Source organism: Lontra canadensis, unplaced genomic scaffold (genome assembly GCF_010015895.1).
Source record: "Lontra canadensis isolate GAN:19392208 unplaced genomic scaffold, GSC_riverotter_1.0 scaffold90, whole genome shotgun sequence".
NCBI lineage: Eukaryota > Metazoa > Chordata > Mammalia > Carnivora > Mustelidae > Lontra > Lontra canadensis.
In genome coordinates this window covers 424,219-451,954 of record NW_022631084.1, presented here as the reverse complement: position 1 = coordinate 451,954, position 27,736 = coordinate 424,219, and the positions used below count along the sequence as shown (strand labels likewise).

The 27,736-nt window shown below is 34.9% G+C and overlaps 1 protein-coding gene across 1 annotated transcript; it reads right to left on the bottom strand.

The window, feature by feature from the left end:
• Nucleotides 1–980: 980 nt before the first annotated feature.
• On the bottom strand, nt 981–27,132 carry NMD3 (NMD3 ribosome export adaptor). Its single transcript, XM_032836073.1, has 15 exons — nt 26,962–27,132; nt 25,892–26,026; nt 23,374–23,470; nt 19,970–20,050; nt 19,234–19,362; nt 18,868–18,958; nt 13,178–13,256; nt 12,396–12,492; nt 10,417–10,534; nt 9,176–9,321; nt 6,562–6,674; nt 5,701–5,773; nt 3,889–3,995; nt 2,820–2,890; nt 981–2,384 (listed from the first exon to the last, which is right to left on the bottom strand). The coding sequence occupies exons 1-15, from the start codon at nt 27,003–27,005 to the stop codon at nt 2,251–2,253; spliced, it is 1,515 nt and encodes a 504-aa protein (XP_032691964.1). The 5' UTR covers nt 27,006–27,132; the 3' UTR covers nt 981–2,250.
• Between the last annotated feature and the right edge of the window lie 604 nt (nt 27,133–27,736).

Here is a 27,736-nt window from a genome sequence, read left to right as displayed (position 1 = left end):
AAATTATATAAAAATTCAATTATTTAAAAAAAAAAGCAACATCCCTTGGGCTAAAAATAACAGATAAGTAATCTAAAGGATAGAATCAATATGAACACATTTACTAAAATAGTCTAGGGAAAACTCTGGCACTTAGTATTGACTACAGAGGAGTGTCTAGTCCTGGCACTCAGCCTGGAGTTCTAGATTCTACTGTGGCAAGGATTAGCTTGATGCTGTTAAATATCTGAATTATACAAGTAACTATCTCCCTAAACTGTTTGCTTGCTCATAAAATGACCTTCACCTATAAAACACCTTCAAGTGAAGAACTGACTACAGAAAAAAAACTAACTGATCATATTAGCTTAGAAATTACTCCTATTTATAAATTGGATTATAAATCAGCTTCTTGAGAATTTGAATACCAGCCTTCCCAAACTGTATCAACTCTGGGACATCAACAAGGGTTATTTGGGCACCTGTAGCCTGGGAACTATACTCTAAAATGGCAGGTTTATCAAGGCTGTGTAACTCTGAGAACTCTTGGCTTAATAGTTTTTCTACTCCTTACATTCCTTCACCTTGACACAGCCTTCTTTCAACAAACAAGTTTCATTACTCATAAAGACAACATCAAAGAGTAAGACTAGGTAGGGGCACCTGGGTGGCTCAGTGGGTTAAGGCCTCCGCCCTCGGCTCAGGTCATGATCCCAGGATTCTGGGATCGAGCCCCGCATTGGGCTCTCTGCTTGGCAGGGAGCCTGCCTCCCCCTCTCTCTCTGCCTGCCTCTCTGCCTACTTGTGATTTCTGTCAAATAAATAAATAAAATCTTCAAAAAAAAAAAAAAAAAAAGAGTAAGACTAGATAAATTTAGTGGGAAATTATATTACTCAGAGAGAAAATCATATGATAAGTACTTAAATAATTCCACCTAGGAATACTGCATAAGATACTGTCTTTTAATATGACAATACAATCACTTCAAAGACACACAAAAAAGGGGAGAATGTTTTTATTTTCATGCTTTTTAAAATCTTGACATAGAAGAGGTAAACAAAAACGACAAGTGAAAATTTTAACTAAATAGGCAGACAGAACAGGAGCCACTATATAAAGTTCAGGACTTTATCCATAACTTCAGAATTGGGAAGTCAAATCTTAAAAAAAGGAAAATGCTCCATTCAGCACTTGAACTCAATTTCCTTATGTAGTGGTATACCTAGAGTTTATGAATTAGCTTTTAGTTCTGGCACACTTATTAAGTCTGATCTTACTTATAGAAATAGGATCTTAAAACTTCATTCTCAAGACACTTTAAAACTCAAGTAAATGCTTTTCATTCAAGGATGTGGAAGGCATTCCTTTTTCAAGCCTGATTCATGGTTTTATAAAGCATAAAGATCATTTTTATCATTTCATCATCTATATGCTGGGTCCTAATATTCTTTTTGATGGTGATATATTCAATGACAGAAACTTATATAAAGAAAATTCCTTCTCAATTTGTAAACCAAAATTTCAAAAGCAAAAATGCTTTAAGTGATAGGAAGACATTCTTATGACACAAGCAAGCTACTGCTCTAAGCTGGCATGAGCAAAAATCACAAAAGAACAAATTGTTTTTTAACCTTTAAATAGTCTATGTTTATTACAAATCCACAAATACTTTAAATATATTTTCTTCTGCAATAAAAATTAAAATAACCCCAAATTAAAAGCTTTTGAAGATGTTAATATTATGAATAAAATAGATTAACTTCCCCCCAACGTCCGGTAATAAACTGAACCCCGACTTACCTACCCCAACATAAAAATGACCTAAAGTGGATCAAAGTGCATAACAAGTTCATATTAATGATTCTTCATACGCTCTTTTAGTAAGCAATCAAAGCAAAATGAATGTAAAAACTTGTTTTATACTTGAAGATTAAGGTAACCTCCAAGACATCACAACTTTTGAGATTTCAAATCCAGCACTACATATGCGAAAATACTAGGGTCTCCTAAAAAAGGCAAACAAAAAATTCCACACATACAATGGCCTGAATATCATTAATAATTACATTCTCCATAATCTTCTATCCAAAAACTTCGAAGCTATCTCTTTCAGTGTTTTGAACGAGCAATCAAAATAGTCCTGTTGTGTTCAAGTTTTAAAACTAAATTTCTCCTTTCTTTAATACGGAAGCACAGACTGAATAGACAGTAGGAGTTATTTCGTCCAACATCCTGAGCGTAGAGATATGAAAATCATCTACAGCACAATCTCACTGTGTCATCATCGATTCACCTTCTTCACCAGCAGCATCTTGGGAAATGTGGAGGTCTTCAAGCATCTCAGCCAGACTAATTCGAGGGGCTCCTTCATCATCTGTGTCACTTTCCACAGGAATGGTTGAATCTAAAAAAAAAAAACAAAAAAACAAGGATTTCAAATCAATACAAATATGGAAATATGCAAAATGCCTGCCCCCATCATCATTACTATTATTTAACCACATTATATCTGCAGTTCTTGTATCATATCTAGAGCAGGTATTTACAGTCACTAAATGAACTACATAAATATATGAATAAATATCCATTAGTATAGGAATCAGGAAGCTGAGGGATCACGGTAGGATACAAATGATATCAAATGTGGTAAAACGATATTTTAGTAATTCTTACTGCTCTGCAAGTATTTTTATTTTTTATAAATGTTTAGCAAGTTGTAAAAACAAAAGAAGTCATTTATGGAATGAAAGTGTAAGATACCAAAATACTTACACTGGGGTAATATACCTACACAAAAGCAAAAGATACAATTTAAATCAAACACCCCTAAAACACTAACCTCTATAAATGTTTACATTTTTTCTAATTGCCTCATCTTCTTCAAGATCTTCAAGGAAATCTTGATATTGCCTACAGAAGGATAAAGAAATATTTAAATATTTCATGTGCTATGGTGAGTGCTGTGAAGTGTGTAAGCCTGATGATTCACAGACCTATACCCGAGACCAAAAAAAAAAGGAAATATTTAAATATTTCATCTTTACCAATGAGTATGATGTTTTCTTCATTTTCAGCACTATAAGATAAATGTGTTCCAAGTATTAAAATCTTTAAAAATAGTATCTGAAAGTCAAATATGGATGTTAATTAAATACTCTGATAAGTTAAAAAAATGTTTTCTTTCAAAGTTATATGATTAAAAAAATACACACTTGGATATAAGGTGATATTGAATACGAAACAGTAAGAAAACGTCCTCCTACTTTACCATCCCAACCGCAGTCTTATGACCAAGTTAAAAAAATACATATACTTTTAAGACTACAGATGAAATAAAATATGTACTTACAATATCCAATTAATTTAACATTATATATTTATAAATACTTATTTTAAATTACTTTATGAGATTGTACTTTGGAAATACTACTATTTCCCACTCCCATTTCATGATACAATTTTATTTAAACTCTTCATTTTTTTAGATATCAGTGTCTTCACCAGCATTAAGGCCACTTTTGAATCGCCCAATATACTTTTCTAGAAGACAACATCTTCATTTCTCCTTAAGTTGTTTGAAAAACAGCATATTTGTTATTAATGGACTATTTTCTTTTTATCCCAAGTCACAGTTACTCACTTGCTATTTGTGATACCCACAGGTACTTATTTTAGCTTCTCAAATGCATGTTCACATTAACACTGCAATTCTCAGGCCAAAACCCAGGAAATAATAATTAAATGTTAAATATCATTATATCCTCTTACACTGTTTCAAGTAACACAGTAAGAATACAAAACTAATATTGAATGCAACAATCATGAGATGATTACAATATAAAAACTCTACAGACTTATTATAAGGATTTCCTTTGAAACAATACAGAAGATTTAAAGAAAAGTAGGACCTTTCATCATCTGTATCCATGTTTTCTCTATCTCTTGCAAGTTCTTTCAGTTTCCAGTTTCTGCGACGCTGACGTTTGGTACGGTCATAATTCTTCTTGATTAATACCTAAAAGTAACAGAAATATTTGCAAAGTTACAAAAAATGGGAACAAAGTAAAGGGGCCTCAAAATCCAATAAAGTTAAAAACTGAAAGATTGTGAGAAAGCCAGAAAAGTCAACAGACTGATGACAGTAGGGATCAAGGAGCAGTACAAGAGAAGTTTCAATATTTTTTCCATGTACTTAGTATTTTATGAAAATGCAATCTGCCATTAGTTTCATAACTGTTAAAATTTAATAACTGAAAATTTCCAGTGATTGACAATTGCTGTTTTTTTACACCAAAAACTTCACATTTCTAGTGCCTTTTTTTAAAAGATTTTATTTATTTATTTGAGAGAGCAAGAGAGAGAATGTGAGCAAGCAAGCTCAAGTGGGGGGTGGGGGGAGGGGCAGAGGGCGAGGGAGCAGCAGACTCCCCACTGACTGCAGAGCTCAAATGAGGCAGTCTATGATAGTTAACTCCACTTGCTGCACCTGTATTAACTCCTCTTTGGAAATAAGAACCCGTATAAATTGGGGCACTGGCTGGCTCAGTCGGTAGAACATGCGACTCTTCATCTCGGGGTTGTGAGTTCAAGCCCCACATTGGGTGCAGAGATTACTTAATAAAAATCTTTAAAGAAAGAAGAGGAGAAAGAAGAACAACAACAACAACAACAACAACAACAACCTGGGAGGCTCCTGAGGCTCCTAGGGCTCAATCCCAGGACTGGAAGATCATGGCCTGAGCCAAAGGCAGCCACTTAACAGACTAAGCCACCAATGCACCCCTCTGGTGTCCTTCTTTATACCAAAGTTCAGTTCTCAGCTACCATTCACATAATCATCCTGAAATATTACCACAGGCAGACATTCCCCGCTTTTATTACTACTAATAAGCAGTTATAGAACTACATAAGTCTTTTACAAAAATATGTCCTAGGATAGTTTAAAAAATTATGTAATAAATAATTTTATACAACACAAAATCTTGTATGACCATCTTGATCTCCTCTTATGACTGTTAAGACTTTATCTAAACTATGCTTCTATTTCCTAACTTACTAATTAATTAATAAAAGCACAACTGGGTGGTGAGAAGGGGAGTCCTTCTTATACCATGACTTCATTTTTGCCCACATCTAAAGAAATCAGTGAAGATTAAGCAAGCAAGAATTACAGACTTTCACAAGGTTCACCCTTGCTTATGATTCTAATAAACTCATGTTAGAACTTAACAGGCTTTTTTCAGAAGAAACATTTTTTCTCCAAAACTCAAAACTCCAAAACTCAACACATTTTTCTCCAAAAGATTATTTTCAACTGCAATTATAGTCAAACCTGAAAAATCTGAATAATGGTTTTAATTCTAAATGCTTTAACTGAACAATATATGAAATAAGCTGAGCCTAGAAGAATGAACCTAAATTAAGTCCTAATGGTCATCATTTTTAGCTGCAAATTTATTTTTGCTCTACAGATGGTATCAAGCATTTTGACAGAGAATGGAAATTCAATTATAAGAGCGACAAAAAACTCAATAAATCTTGGATCTTCCCCACAAAGACACATGATGCTATATGAAGGCTTCTGCCTTTAAACCTTAACTGCAATTTCAAAAGAATCTCTAAATTGATTTGTTATTTTCATAAATGTGAACTCACACATCTTACCCATAAGAGTTATTGCATCAATCCTCTTTAACACAGGAAAAAATCTAAAGCCTTACCACATCTGGGACTCTATCTGAGTTCATTTTGTTGACATGCTCATCATTTAAGTTACAGTTGGCCAAATCAAACCTGAAATAAAAATAATTAAACACTTAATGACAAAAACATTTATTCTTTCCACATTACTTTTTATTTAATGTATGTTCACCTGAAAGCACATCTAATATCCTTTCCCACATTAAAAGTTTTGCAGTTTACTATACAATGAACATGCCTCCACATGTCCTGGTAAAGATAACAACATACTTTTACCTCCAAGTTTCACAGATTATCCATCACTGTCCATCTTATCATATATTTGTAGAGGAATCAAAAGAGGCATATCAGTATAACATTAGAATTCAGTTAGATGGTTCCATTTAATTAAAAAAATAAAAATAAAAAACCTTCCTCTCTAGTTAAAAAAAAAAAAATCCGCAAGAGCAAAAGTAATGCTTAAAGCATGCTGATAAGCTCTGTATTAAAACAGACTGTCCTGTGCCTATAAAGGAGCTTTACACTATGGCTTCCATATTTAAAAAGTGAAATATTTGAGCAACAGCATATGCATAATAAAAAAAAACTATCCACTCCCCAAAAAAGCTATAAATATGATCTAACCATACAACTTCAGGGTTCAATTACTCAAAATCAAAATATATAGAATTCTTTACAATGATGGCCAAATAGAGTGATTATGGGTTTTTGTCCAGTCTAGTTTAATTTAGCTATCAATAAAGTGAACTGTAAAGTTCTTAAGAACTCTTAAACTCTTACTGGAATACACATTTTTAGTAGTATTTTAGACCGCTTGCTGGCTCCCAAAGAAAATTTGCAATGCTAACTGCCAGTTTAAAATACTGTAAAATAATACAAACCCCAATACCAGGTCTCCAGGATTTAGAAGATGTCCCAAATGAGTGCGACAAAAATACTGTTTATCTGTATTCATTTCAGAAGTTTTCTGTACCCAGACTTCCCCGAGGGTATGCTTGACAGGAAAGAAAACGCACTCTTCAATAACCCAAGCATAACTCAAAATGCATCTCACAGAAACTATATACAATGTTGATTTTGGTTTTCGAATTTTCATTTTAAAGACGGCAATTGTTTTATTTTTTCAGATCTCTGAAATACTGTCAAAATTAACTAATTACTGTATTTAGTACAAAAAAAGACTCAATAAGGAATACATAAAATAAATATCTTTATTAAGATTTAAGACTTTAGAAAACATTAATAATATCACCTGAATACCGACATATATAGAATTTTCAAAACTAATGTTTTCACAGGGTAACAGGCAATACAGACTGAGCAAAAAGAATAACTGAAAAATCTTAACTCCAGAAAACATCGTAACAACCCCTTGTTTTACACATAACATTCAAAAAAACTAAGGTTCAGACAAAGCAATCTAGCAACCCAGTGGCACTACTACCACTACTAGAGAAACTGGATGTCTGCTATTTGAAGTATATTCCTTTTTGTGCTTAATATCTGTTGCAGAAACAACATCCCAAGTTTGAGGTTTTTTTTTTAAAGTAGGCTCCACGCACAGCATGGAGGGCTTGAACACAGGGCCTGAACCCATGACCCTGAGATCAAAACCTGAGATGAGATCAAGAGTTAGACACTTAACCAACTGAGCCACCCAGGTGCTCCCCAAGTTTGAAATTTTAAATTAGAAAACCATTAAAGTACCTTTCCAATACAGGATTTTACAAGCAACTGTAACTTCAGGCTGAATTAAATATAGCACTTGCCAATACTTTTTACTAACAAAAAGAGATGAAAGTAAAATGGGATCAAGAGCAAAATACTAAGAGTTATAGACTAGGCTATTAGGGAATCTCAAAGAGATGAAAGAAGAGATAAAGGGAGAAACTGAAATATACGATAGTTCCCAGGTTTAGAAAAGAACTGGGGGAAAAAAAAGTGAATTACCAGTTTCTTCAAAACTAAACCTATCTCACCAAATGATACTACAAACATGCTCCTTGATACATACTTATCCAAAAGAATTGAGAGCTTATCTCTCTACAAAACCTGAAAACACAAGGTGGTTTATAGCAAGTTTATTCATTATCAAATACAATGATCAGGTATGCATGTAGATTCATCAATTTTAACAAATGTACCACTCTGATGGATGGGTATTGATAGAGGGGTTGGCTGTGGCAGGTGTGGAGGCAGATGGTATGTATACAGGAAATCTCTTACCTCCTCTTAATTTTGCTATTAACTGAAAACTGCTCTAAAAAAGTACAAGTTGTTAAAAAAAAAAAAAAAAAAAAATTTTAAAGGCACAGGAGCTCCCACTGGCTAAATTTGAGACAATCTGAATGTCCCAAAGGAAAAAAGGAAGACAAGCAAGCTAATAACAAAGGGGAAAAAAATCTAACATTACAATGAAGGGATCTGACTATCAGTGGAACAGCCAAACATTACTATCACTTGGCGTATAAAAAGCAGAGTGACACTTCTGAAATGTTCTGGCCAAACATAACCTAAGTGTAATTAAGTCTTTTAGATCCACTTTCCATTTAAAAGAAATACAAGAAATTAAGAAAGATTTTAAAAAGCATCATGAGAAACAGTAAGAAATCCATAAGATTAATGGATTAATGCCCTAACTGCCTTAGAAAGTTGGTATCATAAAGGGAAAAAAAAAAAAAAAAGGAGTGAAGGGGGCCATTATTACATAAAAGATTTAAGAGGTATAACATTCACATTCAATATGGGCACCTGTGTGGCTTAGTCCTTAAGTGTCTGCCTTTGGTCAAGGTCATGATCCTAGGGTCCTGGGATCCAGCCCCACATCGCATTGGGGCTCCCTATTCAGCAGGAAGCCTGCTCATCCCTCTCCAACTCCCCCTGCTTGTGTTCCCTCTCTCTCTCGGTGTCTCTCTCGTCAAATAAATAAAATCTTTTAAAAAATGTGTGTGTGTGTGTATGGTCCCCAAGCAGATACTAGTTTGAATATATATGGTCCCTAACCAGGTACTAGTTTGAATAAACCATAAAAGGCATTTGGGGACAAATGAGGAAATCTGAACGATAATATTTGGATTCTGTAGAAAAATGTTCCTATGTTTTAGAAATGCATACTGAAGTATTCAGTAATTAGTGCTAATATAACATATACTTAAATTCAAAATGTCTGAAAATTTTTAAAGTCAAAAAAGGTTTGCTTGTCATTTGGTGCTCCTATACAAAAGTAAAGCTAAGAAATGCTTTTTTACAATAAACATTTTTTTAAAACATTTCTAACATTAAAGAGAAAAATGAATTTACCAGATAGTATTAAGTCTAATAAATGACCACGTGTTAAGTAACATACAAACATGGAATGCATTTGTTACCTAATGGAGTACTAGCTTTACGTGGAACCACGATTTGGAAATATTCACCTACTAAAAAACCTAAAAATACAAAAGAGGGACCAAAACAGTTAATTCGGAGAACAAAGATGGGCGGGATGGAACTTACCTTTTTTGATATCATTCCAGCACCTGCACTGCGTTTTAGATCTCGGACTATGCTGCATTCCATCACAATAAACTCCTCTAGCTGTTTGGGATGGCATAAACTATTGAAAGGGTGACTCCAGAAAGTGCTTCCATCAATATCTGCAACTAAGTAGAAACACAGAACATGAAAAAATGAAGTATTTGAAAAGCCATCAAATGTATTAAGTAGAAAAAAGTTGATATATATGAACTGAGAAGCATGAGGGCAAGAGACCACAGTGGCAACTGTCTAGAATCATCATTTATTCCTATAAATCAGCCCCAAATGTCTTATAGCACAAGAAAACTTTCAGGTGTTAATAATGTAAGTAGTTACTATCATCAGAACCCCACAGAGCTAAGGGTCTTCAAAGTAAGATCAGGGTGCTTGGGTGGCTCAGTCAGTTAAGTGACCAACTCTTGATCTCAGCTTAGGTCTTGATCTCAGGGTAGTGAGTTCAAGTCCTACGTTTGGATTCGAAAAAAAGCCTACTTAAAAAAAATAACAAAAAGTAAATGAGATCAGATCCACTCAGTTATATAGTTGTTTCATGTACTGGCACTTAAGAAACATTATCCGTCATCTCAGCTACTTAACAGGAAATAAAGTTCTACCTGACAGATACTCATCCCAAAACTGCAAAAAGACCTCTAACTTATGAATTATGATTGACAAGGATACTAAATGACTTCCTTAAAAAAAAAGTTTGATTTTTTACAACAGAAAAATTACAGGAAGTCCATTAAAAAGATCAAGAAGCAGGAGATTCATCAATATGAAATCTTCTTTAAAAAAGTTTTTTAAAGGGAATGTTAAAAATCATGTGTAATAATGATAAAACTAGTTAAAACTCATATTTAAACGAAATGTTTTACTGCATTATAAGTGAAATGTTCCGAACTTTACTAAACTTGTCAATGAACTTAAATAATTATTCACAAAAATTAAATGAGGTAAATAAGTCAATTCCAGTAAAAACAAGTGGACTAAAACTAGTACATTTTTTAAAAGTTCACAGACTTGTTTCTTCAAATAAAAAATACAGGTGTTACTCATCAAAAGCTTTAAAAATGCCAGTGTTTTGTAAGAATTAAACAGCAGTAAATATCTTAACTAGTTTTTCATAACAATATTACCAAGAATATTTGATAAAATTAGCAATATAAATTATTACAGTTTGCTGGACAAAACTGTCAAGGCAAATATTTCCTAAAACTTACCTTGCAGGGTATTTGGATCTATGAGATGGATGGCACTGGTTACTCGAATACACACACAAATCTGGTTCATATTTCCCAGGCTTTGTGCCAGTTTTGGAGACAGACAAACAACATTATCCTAGGCATAAGAACTAACAATTAGAGTGAAGCAAGTCCTAAATAACTGTCTCCAATAAACACTCACCAATATAAACCTGACCCAAGTGTATGTGCCCAAACCAAAACATTACTATAAATTCTATTAACAAAGGGCCTAAGGAAAACAATCAAATCTTAGAGAAACAGAAAATAAGCTATTCCTTCTAAAGATGGGAATATCTATCTTAATAAAAATGCTTTGAAAGTATTTTTCCAGGTCTTATTCAAAGTATTAAGTTTATTTCAATTTTACTGAAGTGTGAATGCTTATTGCTCTATAGTAATACAGCACACATTCTAAACAAAGTATTATAAACATCAAAAGGAGAGTGATTTTCTACACCTACCTGTGACTTCTTGTAATTTCCACAAAAAATAAATTTCAGAGAAGCCACATGTTTCTCTTTTATGGCTACATGCATCAGTACGTAATCAAAAATTTAATGGCCAAAAAGCACATGTGTCCACGTGTACATTAGGAGATATCAGCAGTAATGCAGCTATCTATTTTTAAACTGTATTAAAATATGAAAAAAATCCGAGTTGTATTTTAAGCTGTGTGTATTCACAATCACAGGCTCCTCCACTGCAGGGGCATCTTGTGCATCTCTTAAGAATACCTAGTCCAGCACTGTGTTTTTCATTTAGTAAGTCTCAATGGATTAATGAAAATTCTCTTACATTGTGCATTTATTCTGTTACTTGCCTGAATCACTCAAAGCACTTAACCTATAGCCTAAAGTTGGCATTACACCTAGATTCACATTTCCCAGGCTTTGTACCAGGAAAATGTTTACTGTTTTAAACCAGGGGTCAGCAAAATATGACCCTCAAGTTAAATTTGGCCCAACACCATTTCTGTAAATAAAGTTTCTTCACTATTCATTTACCTATTATCTATGGCTATAAAACAACAGCAGAGCTGCCCACTAGTTATAAAATAGACTATACGGCCTGAAAGCAAAAACACTAACTATCTTGCCCTTTCCAGAAAAATTTTGCTGACATTGCTTTTTTTCTTTAAGTAGGCTCCATGCCCAATGTGGGGTTTGAACTCATGACCCTGAGATCAAAAGTCACATGTTCTCCTAATTGAGCCAGCCAGGTGTTCCTGCTGACCGCTTTAAGCTATCATTTCATCCTGTTACTATACACTGCACCATGAATTTGTATAGTTATTTTTAAAGCTTTAGAGTCACAGACCTAGGCACACATTTTGGCTTCATTTTGTAGTTATGTAACTTTAGGCAAGTCATCTAAACGCCCCACGCTTCAATTTCACCATGTTCAAAATTATAAATTGGCATGCCTTTTACTGTGGTAGACTAACTCAAGGCCTGGTTGCAGTTTTTTAATGTTCATATTCTTTAAAATTTGTGATTCTGGTGGACATATGAAAAGTTTGAATACAGGAAATGACATTACAATAAATTTCAGTAGTGTGGAAATGAAATTGTAGAATCATTTTTGTTATTTAAAGTGATCTAACAAATTGTAGATTATCATTTCATTTCATTGTATTAAGGTAAAATCCTGCTTCAAAAATATAAATGAATAAAAATGCAATAGTTACTGAGGATCTACTGTATAGAATGCAGTAGATGAAATGCTTTACCCCAGGTATAACAAGATGAAAAAGTGAAATATATTCGAGTACTTAGATACAAATTTATATGGAATGCTCACAATAAATTATGGTACTTATCATTATTAGTAGATATTGACATGTAAGTTCCTGTATGGTAGAGACCTCTAAATAATAATCCTTAATACACTGCATATAAGCCAATTAATTACTTGAACTCTTTTATAGACATGGATTAATTAAATGAAAAAAGTACCTTGCATATTGGAACAATTTCCACAGAAAAAGTGCTTTTGTAATTGTATGTGTTACTATGGATATCCTGGGAGATCAATCTCTGTGAGGCTTTGTTTCTGCCAAGAAAAAAAGTTTATAGTAATAAAAAGACAAAGGTTCCTTATTATAGTCTAGGGAGTATCAATTTTTATCACATCAAATGATCACTCCCCAAGGTCGGAAACAGCTTTCTGATGCCTGCTTTGGAAACGCCTAATTTCAACCACTTACATTTCAAAACCTTCACCAATCCAACTGCACCCTACCTCTTTTCAATTTTATTTACTCAACAACTCTAAAACATGCACTTAGCTCAGACCAATGTAGTCTATATATAGCATCCATTAAAAGCCACAATAATGTCCACCAAAAAAAAGTCTTTGTTCACACTAAACTCCCCTTTCACTATAAAGTCTACCTTCGAAAATTTCCCATTTTAAGAGATCTCCTCTCTTCCATGAAGTCTCTCCCCAAAGCCCTCTACCCCCATCTTTTATCTTATTCAAATACATTCAATCAAAGCTTTAGCACTATAGTATTTATCACAGGGTGATGTCTAGCTCACCAAAGAGATTCTTACATACTCTTTGGTTATAATTCCCTAAAAGTGGCTAATCTAACAGAAGCTTACTAATTACGTAATTATTCCCACTATAATTCAAAAATTTTTTAACATAAGAGATGCCTAAGCCTGAAGAACAGATATGATCCACATTCATTCCCAGCTCCTTGGACTTAATCACATTTAGGTTCAGAACATACCTACAGGGAACTGTACACTGAAGAAATTCTACCATTTTCTGAGCATGCTGTTTTGAGGAATAGTAGAAATCCAGACCATCTTTAAAAAGAAAAAGAAAAGCCACATGAAAATAATTCTTCAAAATAAGGTTTTCCTCTACTAATATGACTATGTCACAAATTAAAAGTGTAGTAAACAATCAAATTATTAGAAAACACAAAAAATATATCAATTAAGACTTAACAAAAACAGACAAATCAGACATAATAACAAAAGAAAACAAGATTCACAATTTTAATTTCAGACAAAATAAAACTCAAGGTCATAGGAGGAAAGAAACGGGGCGCCTGGGTGGTTCAGTTACATCCGACTCTTCATCTCAGCTCAAGTCTTGATATTGGGGCTGTGGGTTCAAGCCCCACACTGGGCTTCACACTGGGCATGAAGCCTACTTAAAGAAAGTGGGGGAGGGGAGGAAAAACTACACAGAAGTGTATTTTATATAACAATCTCCCAAGATAAAAGGAATGCATCTAATAACATAGCACTGAGATGCAGAAAACAAAACTATTAAAAAAAGAAAAATTAATAAATGTTAGCACATGCACAATCACTGTGGGAGGCTACTATGAGACTATCAAAAACAAAATGACCAAGAGGGTATTACACTAAGCAAAATAAGTTAATCAGAGAAAGACAATTATCATATGATTTCACTCATATATGGAATTTAAGAAACAAATCAGGCTAATGGGGAAGGGAGGGAAAAATAAATACGTTGAAATCAGAGAGGAAGACAAACCATAAGCAACTTTTACCTACAGGAAACAAACTGAGGGCTGCTAGAGGGGTGGGGGGTAGGGGATGGGGTACCTGAGTGATGGGCATTAAGGAGAGCACTTGATGTAATGAGCATTGGGTGTTATATGCTACTGATGAATCACTGAACTCTACCACTGAAACTAATGATACAGGATATATGTTAATTCATTGAATTTAAATAAAAGAAAAAAGAAAACAAAAACAAAATGACCAAACTGACTAAAAATAGGAAGGATACACAGAATTTGAATAACTTGTTGATTTAACTGAGATTATAGAACACGGTCCCAAGAATATATATTATTTTTAAAAATCCACAGAACATTTATAAAATAATTATATAAAAATTTTTTCTTTAATTTCAATAAATTCTAAACAGTATGAATTACTAGACAGTATTATCTGATCATAATGCAGTAACATTAAAAATCAGCAACAAATGGATAATTAAAAACATACCTACCTACCTGCTGGGAAATGCTTATAGAAATACTCTTCCAAACAATTCAGCTAACTAGGAAACTAAGTAACTCAGAAGAACCAAAATAATTCCCAAGATGAACAAAGTTGTTAGGAAATTATACTTCCCAATTTCCAAACCTGGTAACTTTAGTCAAGATAGCATGGTACTAGCATAGCATAGATATACGGATCTATGGAACAAATGAGAATCCAGAAGTAAACTCTGACATTTACAGTCAATAGATCTTTGACAGAGCATCCAAAGAATTCACTGAGGTAAGGACAGACTTTTCACTGGGAAAACAGGATATCCACATGGAAAAAGATGAATTTAGACACTCATCTCACATCATGCAAAAATAAATAAATAAATAACACAAAAAGGGTTAGACCCAAATTTAAGAGCTATAATTATAAAACATGTGAAGAAACACAGGAGAAAATCTTTGTGACACTGATTAAACAGGAGTTCTTAGACATGACAACAAAAGCATAATGGATGAAAGAAAAAAATTTACACACTGGAATTCAAAATTTTAAACTTTTCCAATTCAAATGACATCACACTTCCTGACCTCAAAATACAAAGCTACCATAATCAAAACAGCTTGGTAATGACAAAAACACAGTCCTAATAAACAATGGAACAGATAAGAGAACCCAGAAACCAATCCACACATCTAGGGTCGACTGATCTCCCAAGTGCTAAAAATACACTCTTGGACAGTCTCTTCAACAAATGGTATTGGGAAAACTGTATATCCACGTGCAAAAGAATGAAACTGGACCTTTGTTTTACACCATTCACAGTAATCAACTCAAAATGGGTTAAAGAGTCAAATATAAGACCTGAAACTATAAAAGCTCTAGAAGAAAACGGGGAAAAGTTTCACGGCACTGGTCTTGGAAACGATTTCATGAATATGACACCAAGAGGATAGGCAACAACAAAAGAAAACAACTAGGACTACATCAAACTCAAAAGTTTTTGCACAGCAAAAGAAACATCAACACAGTGAAAAGGAAACCTACAAAAAGGGAAAAAATTATCTGTGAACCATATGTATCTGATAAGGAGTTAATCTCCAAAATATATTAGGAACTCCTACAACTCAACAAGAAAAAAACTAATAACCTGATTAGTTAAAATTTTAAATTTTAAAAATGGGCAGAAGAACTATATAGACATTTCTCCAAATAAGACATATAAATGGCCAGTAAGTATATGAAAAATGCTCAAGGTCAAGACTATCAGGCAAATGCAAATCAAAAACTACAATGAGGTATCACTTCATACTCATTAGGATGGCCATTATTTAAGCAACAACAATACAAAACAAGTACTGATAAGGATACAGGAAAACTGGCTCTTGTACACCAGTGGAAATGTGAAATAGTGTGGCCACTACGAAAAACAGCATGGAGGTTCTTCAAAAAAATTAAAAAACAGAACTACCATACGTTCCATTAATCCCACTTCTAAGTATTTATCCAGAAGAACTGAAATCAGAATCTCAGAGATATTAGCACTCTCATGTATATTGCAGCACTGCACACAGTAGCCAAGATAATGGACATTTGGGTTGTTTCCACAAAAGAGGAATAGATAAAATGTGGTATATACCTACCATGAGATTTTATTCAGCTTTAAAAAGGGAGGAAATTCTGCATTATGCAACAACATGAGTGACCCTTGAGGATCTAATACTGAGTGAAATAAGCCAGTCACAGAAAGACCAATACTACATGACTCCACTTATACGAGGTACCTAAAATACTCAAATTCACAGACTCAAAGAGTGGAATGATGGCTGCCAGGGGCTGAGAGGAGGGGGAAACAGGGAATTACCAATTAATGAGCATAACATTTCAGTTAAGCAAAATGAACAGGCTCTAGTGAGCTGCTGTACATTGTACTTAGAGTCAACAATAATATATTATACACTTAAAATTTTGTTAAGAAGGAAGATTTCATGTTAAGTGTTCACATCACAATAAAAAAAAGACAACATTAAGACAAAGAAAACACAGGCTACGAGCTACAAGGAAATACCTGCAAATCATATACATGATGAGGAACTAGTATCCAGGAAATATTTTTTTTTAAAAACTCTTAAAATTTATCAAGACAAACAATCCAATTAAAAAATGGGCAAAAGATCTGAAAAGTTATGTCACCAAAAAAGATACAGGAATGGCTAATAACCTTATGAAAAGTTGATCAACATTAGTCATTAGGAAATGCAAATTAAAACCACAAAATGAGATACCACTTCATCACCCTCTAGGACTATGAAGAAAAAGAGACAATAATGTTGGTGAGGACACATAGAAACTGGAACCCTCAAACACTGCTGATGGGAACGTAAAATGATACACCCACTGTAGAAACAGTCTGCCAGTTTTTTAAAAATAAATATAAAAAAAGATGATAAATTTATCATATGATTCAGCAAGTCTACACCTAGATATATACCCAAAATAATAAAACAACTGAGACACTTGTTGAAATAAAAGAAATATGCAATGTATAGTGGAAAAGGTAGCTATAAATACCAGCTACAAAACCAACATGTACTCATGAAAATTTACAAACTTCAGTATATTTAAGTGTCTAAACTCTTGATTTTTGGCTCAGGTCATGATCTCAGGGTTGTGAGACTGAGCCCCTTGTCGAGCTCCACATTGAACATGGGAGTCTCCTCAAGATTCTCCCTCTTCCTCTCCCTCTGCTCCCTCTCCCCCAAAGAGTACATATTATACTATATTGCGTTAAAGGACTACCTCTGGAATCACAAACTGATAAAAGTGATGTAGAGGTTTTTTATTCACATATGTGTGAACTTTTACTATTTTTACTATTACTATGATTTTAAAAAACAAGGTTACAAATAAACCACAAACGAAAAATTCATTAAATCAAACAAAGGACTAGTCAGGGCAGGGGCGTGGGGGAGGACAGATTAACTCCTCTTGATGAAAAAAGGGCTGATGAACTTGCAATATTTTTGGTTTTGAAAATGACTGCAAAAGTATGTCCCAAGATGTATCCAAGTCTTTTGCTACAAAAAAATTCTTTGAGTATATTTCTGCCATGATGATGAAAAAGAATAATAGTGGTTTGCTTTCTTAGCTAGAATATTTGGATCTACTTATCCCCGAAAGAGTTACTCAAAGGAGAGTTATGCAGAACAAAGATGTCTTTTTCCCTGGTGGCTAACCACAAGTTGCCAGGCACTATGTTAAACAGGCAGCAAAGTACCTTACCCACAGTAAGTATTCACTGAATTGTGTTTCACCAATTTAGGGGCACCTGGGTGGCTCAGTCAGTTGGGCATCTGCCTTTGGCTCAGGTCATGATCTTAGGGTCCTGGGATGGAGTGCCATAGGACTCCCTGTTCAGAGGGGAATCTGCTTCTCCTTCTCCCTCTGCTCCTCCCTGTCCCCCTCCCCCACCCAGCTCATACTCCTCTCTCTGTCTCTCTATCCCTCTAATAAGTAAGTAATTTTTAAAAAAAATAAATAAATTGTGTCTCTCAGATCTAGACTATTAACCTTATGTCTACTGGTAAAACATTTAGGTCAGATACAAAGCTTAAAAGATTTCCTCCAGGTGACAGTGCTACATACATCTCCCCTCATTTAAGGACCCAAGAGCACACTTCTCTACTTTCCCAAGACATACAAGGTATGAGTAATAGATCAGTTAGTAACAATGGAACTCGAGCTTTAAAATGACTATGATATAAGAATTTGGTCATTCCTTCAAGAACAGCTATCTCTAAGTCTATAGAGACTAGGAAAACAAATGAATACAGATGTTCACCAGTAGCAAGCACCATTTAAAAATATTAACTTTAAGAGTCTGCTTAAGAATATTTGTGTTTTCTACTATAAATCAGAGAAATATTCTAGACAGAACAAACTCTAAGGAACCATTATGAAATCATGCAAAAAATTCTGAATTCCACCTTTAAGAAATCTAACTATATCACTTGTATATCAAAACCAAAAATATTACAAAAGAACTTACAGATCTCAAAACTAATTTTCTTCCAATCAGTAACTGATCTTTGCATACAATAAGTTTTCAATGAATTTTCCATCAGAGCACTTTATATTATATTAATGCAGTTACTGGTTTACTCATCTGGTAGCTACTTAGTGTAAATTTAAATTAAAACATCAAAAAATCAAGAATTCAGTTCTTCAGTTACACTAGACACATTTCAAGTACTCCACTGCCATATACGGTTAGTGACTACCATATTGGACAGTGCGGATAAAGAACCAAGATTTTTTTCTTCCTAAGAGAAGAAACTGTTCCTTTGTACAGTACTATTCTAGATATTATCAATAAAGATAAGACCTATGTTAGTTGAAATAACTCTGACATCAATTGAAATGCTTTTAAATTTTAACTCACCGTGAATCTCTTTGATACGAAGTGTATTCTGATGCATTCCATATTTCAAAATCAACTGTTCCAGATAGTAGAAAGTTTTTTTGTGCAAAGTCTAAATACAAATGCATTATTAGATTAATAGTGAAATGTTAAAAAAAAAGCATCTATATATCTAGCACACTGATTTTTGAAACAAAAATGATCTTTAAAGATTATCTAAAACATGATAGTGACCTATTTTTAAAAGTGATTGTTCCAGAAACCTAGCCTATCCCTGGTGCCTAAAGGATTTGAAAAGAAGGGAAAGGAGGAGGTTTTACTAAGTGCTCCTAACTGACAAAGATGAATACAAGACGCAGGATTCAATCATCATCTTTCTCTCAGTACCTTTTGCCGCACTTGAACCACAGCCTTCCAGAAATCCTTAGCTTCTACTCTGTGGCAATCTCCACACATCTGAGGCTGAACAACATAATCTACCACAAACACTTGCTGAAGGATAGCACCATTCATCACCTGATGGGAGTGGGCGAAAAAAAAAACAAATCAAACTCCTCCTTCTTTCCTTTCTGCTTAATAACGAGTATTTTTTCCTAAAAGAAAATAATGTTTAGTAACTTTAATATTTAAAGTTAATATTTAACATAAGTCTTTTTTCACGAATGCTTTGAGGACATCCACAATAAATCAATTAAACATCATAAAAATAATCCTATTTCGAAAAAAAAGCAAGTTTAATAATTTGTAGGATTAAATTAACATTTCACATTTATCTTTAAAATGGTTTAAAAATAGTCTTTGAAGAATTTAAATATCTATATACATGTGTATGTATTAAAAAAAAAAAGACAAAGTCTGAGAAACACTGTCTTAGCTCGTGCTTTTATCTCAATCTTTTTCCTAATAAAAATAACCTTAGCCACTAATCAAGAGCAAGGGCTGCTTTTACTAATGACCTAATCATCTGGCAGATGACCCTGTCCCCCAAAACCCAGAAAGCTTAAAATTAAGAGTATAATCTTCTCCTTTTAAGCTATTCAAACCATAAAATAACTTGCCAATATATCCCCTCATTTTTACTACCTACACTTCAGAAATGCTGAGAAAACTGTATACAGCTCACCTCTTTCTGAATGGTCAGTTTAACTTTAAGTCTCTTAGAATGGGGCTCAGTCCAAACAAAACCTGCATCTACAAGCCGAACCTTCAAAAGGACACAAATAAAAAGAAACGTAAGTTCCTACCTGAGAAAAAAGATAAAAGAACAACTCATTAACAAACAGATTTCCTAAGATGTTTAAGGAATCTATGATTAGCATCACTACTCAACATCACCAGATTTAAAAAAAAAAAAAAATCATCAGCGGTATGGCAACAAAAAGCAGTAAAAGGACCATCTAAGGACTACATTAATGCAACCGGTATAATTCAAGCAAAAATTAAAGAATTTGCACAGAAAAAATCCTTTTCCCTAAAATAATATGTGTTTTAAAATGGAAATTATACTTTTTAGAAGAAAGCAAAGATCTGATGACTCATCATCTACTAGAAATCTCATAAACAAAGTTTCTACTTGGATTATTCTAGCTATATTAAGTACACGGCTTTAAAAAAAAATGCATTAGGGGGCATCTCATGCTGAATCCACAGTGTAACTTACTGCTATATCTGCAGAGGCCAAAAAACTCTGCTACATGTGAGGAACTCAACGTAGCTCTCAATATGGCTAAAATAGGTGTTTTGAGGAAGAGGGAAGAGGAACAAAATGGAGGTTGTTTCAATAATTTAGGCAGGAATTGTAGGTGATCTGAACTGAGAGGTACTGGAAATAAAAGAAGCAGAAAGACCCAAGAGTTATTTAGGAAATGAGATCTGTAAGACTGAATGACATCTGGGTATGTGAAGGAGGAAAAGAACAGATTCTAGAATGAGGCTTAAGTATCCAGTTTGGGCATCTAGGTAATAACTACTTTTCTGAAATAAATCAAGGACAGATTTGATGGGAGAGAAGATGCTGCATTTGGTTTCAGACACCTGAATTTAAGAGGATCTATCTATTATGTACCTACACAAAGTTGTTCAGTGGATATTAAGATACACATTAGGTTTAGAGTTCTATGGAGAAACCAGAAATGTAAATAACAGATTTCCTCCTTAGATCCAGACTGTCCACTTCTCACCACCTTCACTACTGACCCAAATATCACCATTACTCATGATTTCTACAATCACTTCCTAAAGGTCCCTCACTCCTACCTCCCTCAGATGTATTCTAAACACAGCAGCAAGGGATCCTGATAAATGATAAATCATTCATCTTACTACTCTACCCTATACCCTCTATACCCATTACACTCCGAGTAAAAACCTAACCTTCTGTGACTTTCCATGACTGCTGTTTTCATCCCCCACTAGTTTTCCCCTTCCCACTTCATGCTAACTACACAGCTATGCTCCTGCCTCTAGCCAAACACATTTTCTTTACCCATAATTCTCTTCTCCAGACTTCTGCACAGCTCCCTTCCATACTGCCTTTAATGTTTACTAAAATATCACCTTATTAGTGAGGCCTTACCCAAACAGTCTGTTTCACTTATTTATTTTGTTTGAGTATAGTTGACATAAAATGCTAACCACTCCATTTTAAAACGCAACTCTTCCCCTATGCAGTTTTTATCCCCTTCCTGGTTTTTCCTTCCACAGAATTTAGACCCTTTTAACAAATGAATAATACACCTACTCCACACCCTCCCCTCCAACTAGAATAAAAGTTACCTAAGACAAATATTTTTGTCTCTGCCATTCACTGCTATATCCCCAACACCAAAAGCAGACTGACAGGGCTGACACTTAATCAAGGTTGCCGAATGAACTAATGAATTATTAAGACTTATCAGACATTTGACAAAAGCATGAAAGCCAGAAGTACGAAAGTGAGACAAAATTACACAAAAAATTGACTCCAGAGACAAATTAGGGAACAGAAGAAAATTTTTTACAAACCTACTATCATAACCTTCAGAAAAATTCAATGGAATACAATGCTGTTGGAAGCAATGTAAATTGGTATAGCCACTGTGGAAAACAGTATGGAGGTTCCTCAAAAAGTTAGAAATAGAAATACTGTATGATCCAAAAATACCATTACTAGATATCTACCCAGAGAAAACAAAAACACTAACTTGAAAAGATATATGCACCTGTATGTTCACTGCAGCATGATTTATCATAACCAAGATATGGAAGCAACCTAAACGTTATGATAGATGCATGGATAAAGAAGATATGGTATATATAGAAAACGAAATATTATATAGACATAAAAAGGATGAGAGCTTGCCATTTGCAACAACACAGGTGGACATAGAGGATATTAAGCTAAGTGAAGTCAGATTGAGAAATACCATATGATACCACTCATACATGGAATCTAAAAATCAAATGAATAAACAATAGACAGATTAAGAACTATAAATACAGAGAACAAACTGATGACCGCCAGAGGGAAGGGGGCTGTGAGGATAAGCAAAAGGGGTAAAGGGAGTAGGAAATACAGCTTCTAGTTATGAAATGAAAAAGTCACAGGGATAAAAGGTACAGCACAGGTTAATATAGTCAATGATATTGTAATAGCATTGCACGGTAAAAGATGGTAGCTATACTTGTACGTACAGCATAAACTATAAAGATGTGAAATCACTATGTTGTATGCCTGAAACTAATATTCTGTCAACTATATCCAAAGAATTAAAAAAAAAATTTAAAAAGAAAAAAAATTTTTAAAAAGAACAGAATGCATCAAAAACAGTAAGACTATGGTAAAAACTCTGGAACATAAAAATATCACTGCTGGAACCAAAACAAAATCAATACAGAGACCAGAGCATAAAGTAAACCACCAAGAACACAAAAAAGAAGACAAAAAGATTAAAAACAAACAATATAAGGGGGAAAAGACAAAGTTTTAAGCCAGTAGGGACAACATAGACTAACAGAAATTCCAGGGAGGAAAAAAAAAAGAAATGGACGAAAAAATCCCAAAGAACTATTACAGGAAATTTTATCAGAGCTTAAAAGAGAATCTGGACTTTCAAACCAAGAGTCCATCTCAGTTAAAAACATAGCTGGGGTAAGTAGAAGTCATAAAGTTTAACACAGACAACTGAAACTATTATGCAGAGAGATAAACTGGGCTTAAATTTGGGTTTTTTTGGAGACATTAATGCACTGATTTTAAGTAATAGGCACAAATATTTTCTTTCTAGAGCAACACTGAAAATAAAAAGAAACTAAATACCATAGCCTTAATACTATAGCCTTCTAAATTATGTTTAGCAATGGTTTTATGTATTTTTTTCAGAAAAAAATTTACTGCACAGAGGTTCTCAATAAATAATGAAAAAAAATGATTCTACATTAAATCTCTTAAAGCAAAATTATTTTCATTTCCATAAAAATACATGTAACTTTAAAACATAGAAACAAAAACACATACCTATAAAAACTGATTTTAACGGACTGACCTACCTTACTCAGAGGGGCTTTGATTTTTTTCAAACACAATGCAAGAAGTTCCCTGGATTCTAATGCACACTGTATCCAAGTTCCAGGTGGCTGGAAATACCTGAGGGGGAAAGAAAATAATGAAACCCAGCATCTCTCAGGAAAAACAAAAAATTTCAATGTGACTCTGCAGATATAACACTGATTATTAATCAGACATAATAATTCCCAAGACTGGTTTGAAGCATTTCAAATATATTTAATAATTTCAGAAAACCTTCAATTAGATCAGTAGCTTCAGTTTAAAAAGTGAAATCCCAAGTATATTTGAAAAAGCTACTTTGATATTAAACAGGTCGTATTACTTCAAATACCAGTAAAGAATTCCAGGGAGGTCTGACAAAATGCCTAAGAGTTTCTTGAAGCTATTACCTTGAAAAACAGGTAAGAAATTACCTGAAAATAGCTTTAAAATGGTTATAATAAACCAAATGGCTGAGAACTGACTTCTCACACACAGAAAAGGTAAATTAGTACCTCATACTATGTATCAATAGTAGTTCAGACTATTCATCTATTTAAAGTCCTTTCTCAAATTTTACATTGCAAAACATGTTTTTAAATCTTATAAAACCTAATTAAATTAAAATTTCAATCCCTGGGCATATGCCTTAAGATTTTTTAATCCAGCCTGCTCAAGATTTAGGACAGTACTGGGGTGCCTGAGTGGCTCAGTCAGTTAAGCGCTGTCTTCAGGTCAGGTCATGATCCCAGGACCATGCCCCACATGGGGCTCCCTGCTCAGCGGGAAGCTTGCTTCTCCCTCTCCTACCGCCGCTCCCCCTGCTTGTGCTTTCTCTCTCCCTGTCAAATAAATAAAACCTTTATTTTTTTTTTATTTATTTATTTGACAAGAGAAAGAGGGAGTGAGCACAAGGGGCCGGGCAGAGGGAGACGCAGACGCCCTACTGAGCAGGGAGCCAGACACAGGGCGCAATCCCAAAATTCTGGAACTATGTCCTGATCCAAAGGCAGCTGCTTAACCAACTGAGCCACTCAGGTGCCCTAAATAAAATCTTTGAAAAATACATAAATAAATAAATAAAAAAGACTTAGGACAGTGCACATAGTAAGTGCTCAATAAATATTAAATACATAGCACTTCTAAATATGTTATAGGAGTGCTTGTTTTCACTATGTTTGTTAAGTGAATGTTCTGATTTTCACTTTTATTTACTTAAGATTTTATTTTTAAGTAATCTCTACACCCAACGTGGGGCTTGAACCTATAACCCCAAGATACAGTCACAAGCTCTACCTACTGAACCAGCTAGGCTCCTGATTTTCATTTATAAAGGTTCATTCAAAAACCTTATACAGGTTCCTTTATTATAAGCATGCTTTTAGAGTTAGAAAGGGCTTCATCTATCTAATAAAGCCCTTTCATTCTGATGAGATTAAGTTTTAGAGAGGTTAACTGCAGAGTTTCAAAAAGCTAGTCTGTGAGAAATCCAAGACAAACTACGTCTCCAGATTATTTGTACAGTGCTTTTTTCACTCTACCATGCTTTTAAGAATAGCAAATATCTGTAACTGATCAAGCCTTATACTTGCCAAACTTGCAAACTGTAATCTCCCTGAAACAGTACAGGAAAGTTTCATGTGTTAAATATTTTTCTGGAAAGACAGTGTTCAAATTCCCAAAGGGTTTCATGAACCAACCCCCCCCCAAAAAAGTTAAGAACCACTAGAGTCCTAACCCACTTAGGAAATTACAGGCAATTAACTTTATGGGGGCAGTATCATTAGGGAGTTTTGTTACCAACAGCTAACTACAATCACTTTGTTACAATGGCATTTTAATAGATTTTTTAAATAAAGATTTTTATTTATTTATTTGAGAGAGAGAGAGCATGCGCATGCACGTGTAAGAGCATGAGTTGGGGGTGGGGGAGTGCAGAGGGCTAGGGAGAAGCAGGCTTCCTCACGAGCAGGTAGCCCAATGCAGGAACTTAATCCCAGGACCTAGGAATCATGACCTGAGCAGAAGGCAGATGCTTAACAGACTAACCTACCCAGGTGCTCTGGCATTTTAATAGATTTTTAAAACACCTTGCTAAATTACTTAAAACATTCAAACTTAAGGGGCTTTTTATCATACATAGCTTCTGGTGGAAAAAAAAAAAAATCCTCATGATAATAACAATATTATGTCCTTAGTAACTAAATCTGCTTTCACTTACCCTTACAAACACCGACTTATATCTATTAACTGTATAAACCAAACCTATTAAACCCTTATAAGAAAAAGCAAAGTCAAACAGCTTTACAGTAACTTTACCAGATTAAAAGGGCAAACTAGAAAAGTACACTACAAAATTGCAAATCCTAAAATCTTTGGCGACACCAACATAAATAACAATTTTATCTCAATTACATATGCTTTATTCTACGTACCTTGGGTATCATCTCAGCATATCCTAGTGGCTTTCCCATATATAAATCTCAACTTTAAGTAGAATAAAATAGTGCTGCACTGTACCTTTGACATTGCTTGCAGAAAGATACAGAGACCTGTTTCGGAATGCCTTGGCTGATGTCAACTTTACTTCGTAAACAGGCCACGCAAATATTGGCAGGATTTGGACTAATCGGGACACCACACTCACAGCATAAGCTTCAATAAAGCATAAATTTTTCAAGTTAAGTTTCATAAATGCACTGGTTATCAAACAGACAACAAAAGCCTTCAAGTTAGGCTATAGCATCTCCGCTTTAAAAACATAAGGAAACAAAACAAAACAATACAAAACCCTGGCAAAGTAATCTTCAAAGATGCTATACATAAAGTGTCACCTTGGAATACTAAGGCAAAAAAACAAGCATGGCTAGAACTCCAAAAATCCTTTAAGTATGGGGATGTCCAAAGGGTTGAGAGAGTCTAACGATTTCTAATAGTAATTATCAGACAGCTTCATAGTACAAAGACATTTTTTTTAAGATGCCAGTAGAGGATTGCCAAAATGCAAACATTTAACCAGAGCAGAAAATTTTTCATTTCAAAGGATGGAAAACATACCATGTCTCGTGATTCAGTCTAATGGACTGATGTCATAATTCTATGTGTACTGGGGACAGGAAATGTTTAGCAATCACTGATGTTGTCCCAAAGAAATGTTCTATAATTTATGGATGTTGAATAAGGTAGCTAGCCACCAGGCACATGTGGCTACTCAGAATTTGAAATGTGACTAGTATGAGTACAGAACTTAACATTTAGTTTTATTTCATTTTAATGTCTTTAAATCTACAAAGCCACGTATGGCTAATGGTTATCACATGGACAGAGCCAATCAAGAACATATATGGAACTCTTGAACACTCTTGAACTATTTTTTAACACTCTTGAAGTATTTACTACAACTTTCCAGCTAAAAATGAGTCTGACTGTCTCAGGAAATAAAGCTTTCCACTTTTCCCACTGAAGACAAAGAATTCCCTCCGAAAAAAAAAAACAAAACAAAATAAGCTTTCCTCACAGGCAGGCAGTTTCAAAGAGTCACTTCAGTATCTTTAAACTTAAAGGGAACGTGGGAAAGGGATACGACTCACATCTGTCCAGGAGTGCGGTCGGTGGATTCTGCCATATACTCCATTTTCCTGTATGCTCTGATTTTAAGAGAATGAATTGTGGGACTTAAGTCATTTGTCCATTCAGCTCCATACAAATCTTCCTTCTCCTCTGAGTAAGGAAGGCAGCCAAGCCTCGTAAAGCGGTTAACAACCAATTCCACGTGGCAACTCCAAAAAGTAACTTCCTTTAATATCAGAACCCAGGGAATTCTGGAGTTTCCCATACGTAAGACACTCGGGCCATTAAACTCCGCCGCTGACCGAAGGCATCACTTCGGCGCCAACTCCTACGGGCCCAAGCGGGGGTCTTGAAAGGGCCGGGGCCGCCACCCTCACCCTCACGCCGGCAGCGACCGGGCCTCGGACCCGTGATGCAGAAATCGCCATGGGCGTCACGGCGCCGCGGGCCACCCCGACCCCCGCACCCAGCCGGTGGGACCTCATGCGGGCTCCCGGACCGCGGCGCACACGCGGTATGCACGCGGCCGGAGGCCTGCCAGAGGAAGGGGAATCCGCCCCACTCTCTCCTCAGACACCCCCGCGCGACAGCAGGCCGGAGCTCGGCCCAGAACATACCTAGCTAGTCTGGAACAGACGCAGATTTGCAGCAAAACTGCAACACGACAACCCCCACAGCCCCCTCAGTACTGACCACAGCCGGCTCCAATACAGCGAGGATCTCGCGAGAGAAGAGCTCGAAATCCCGCGGCCCGAGAACTGGGAGTTAAAGGGGCGGCTAGGGCGCGGAGGAAAG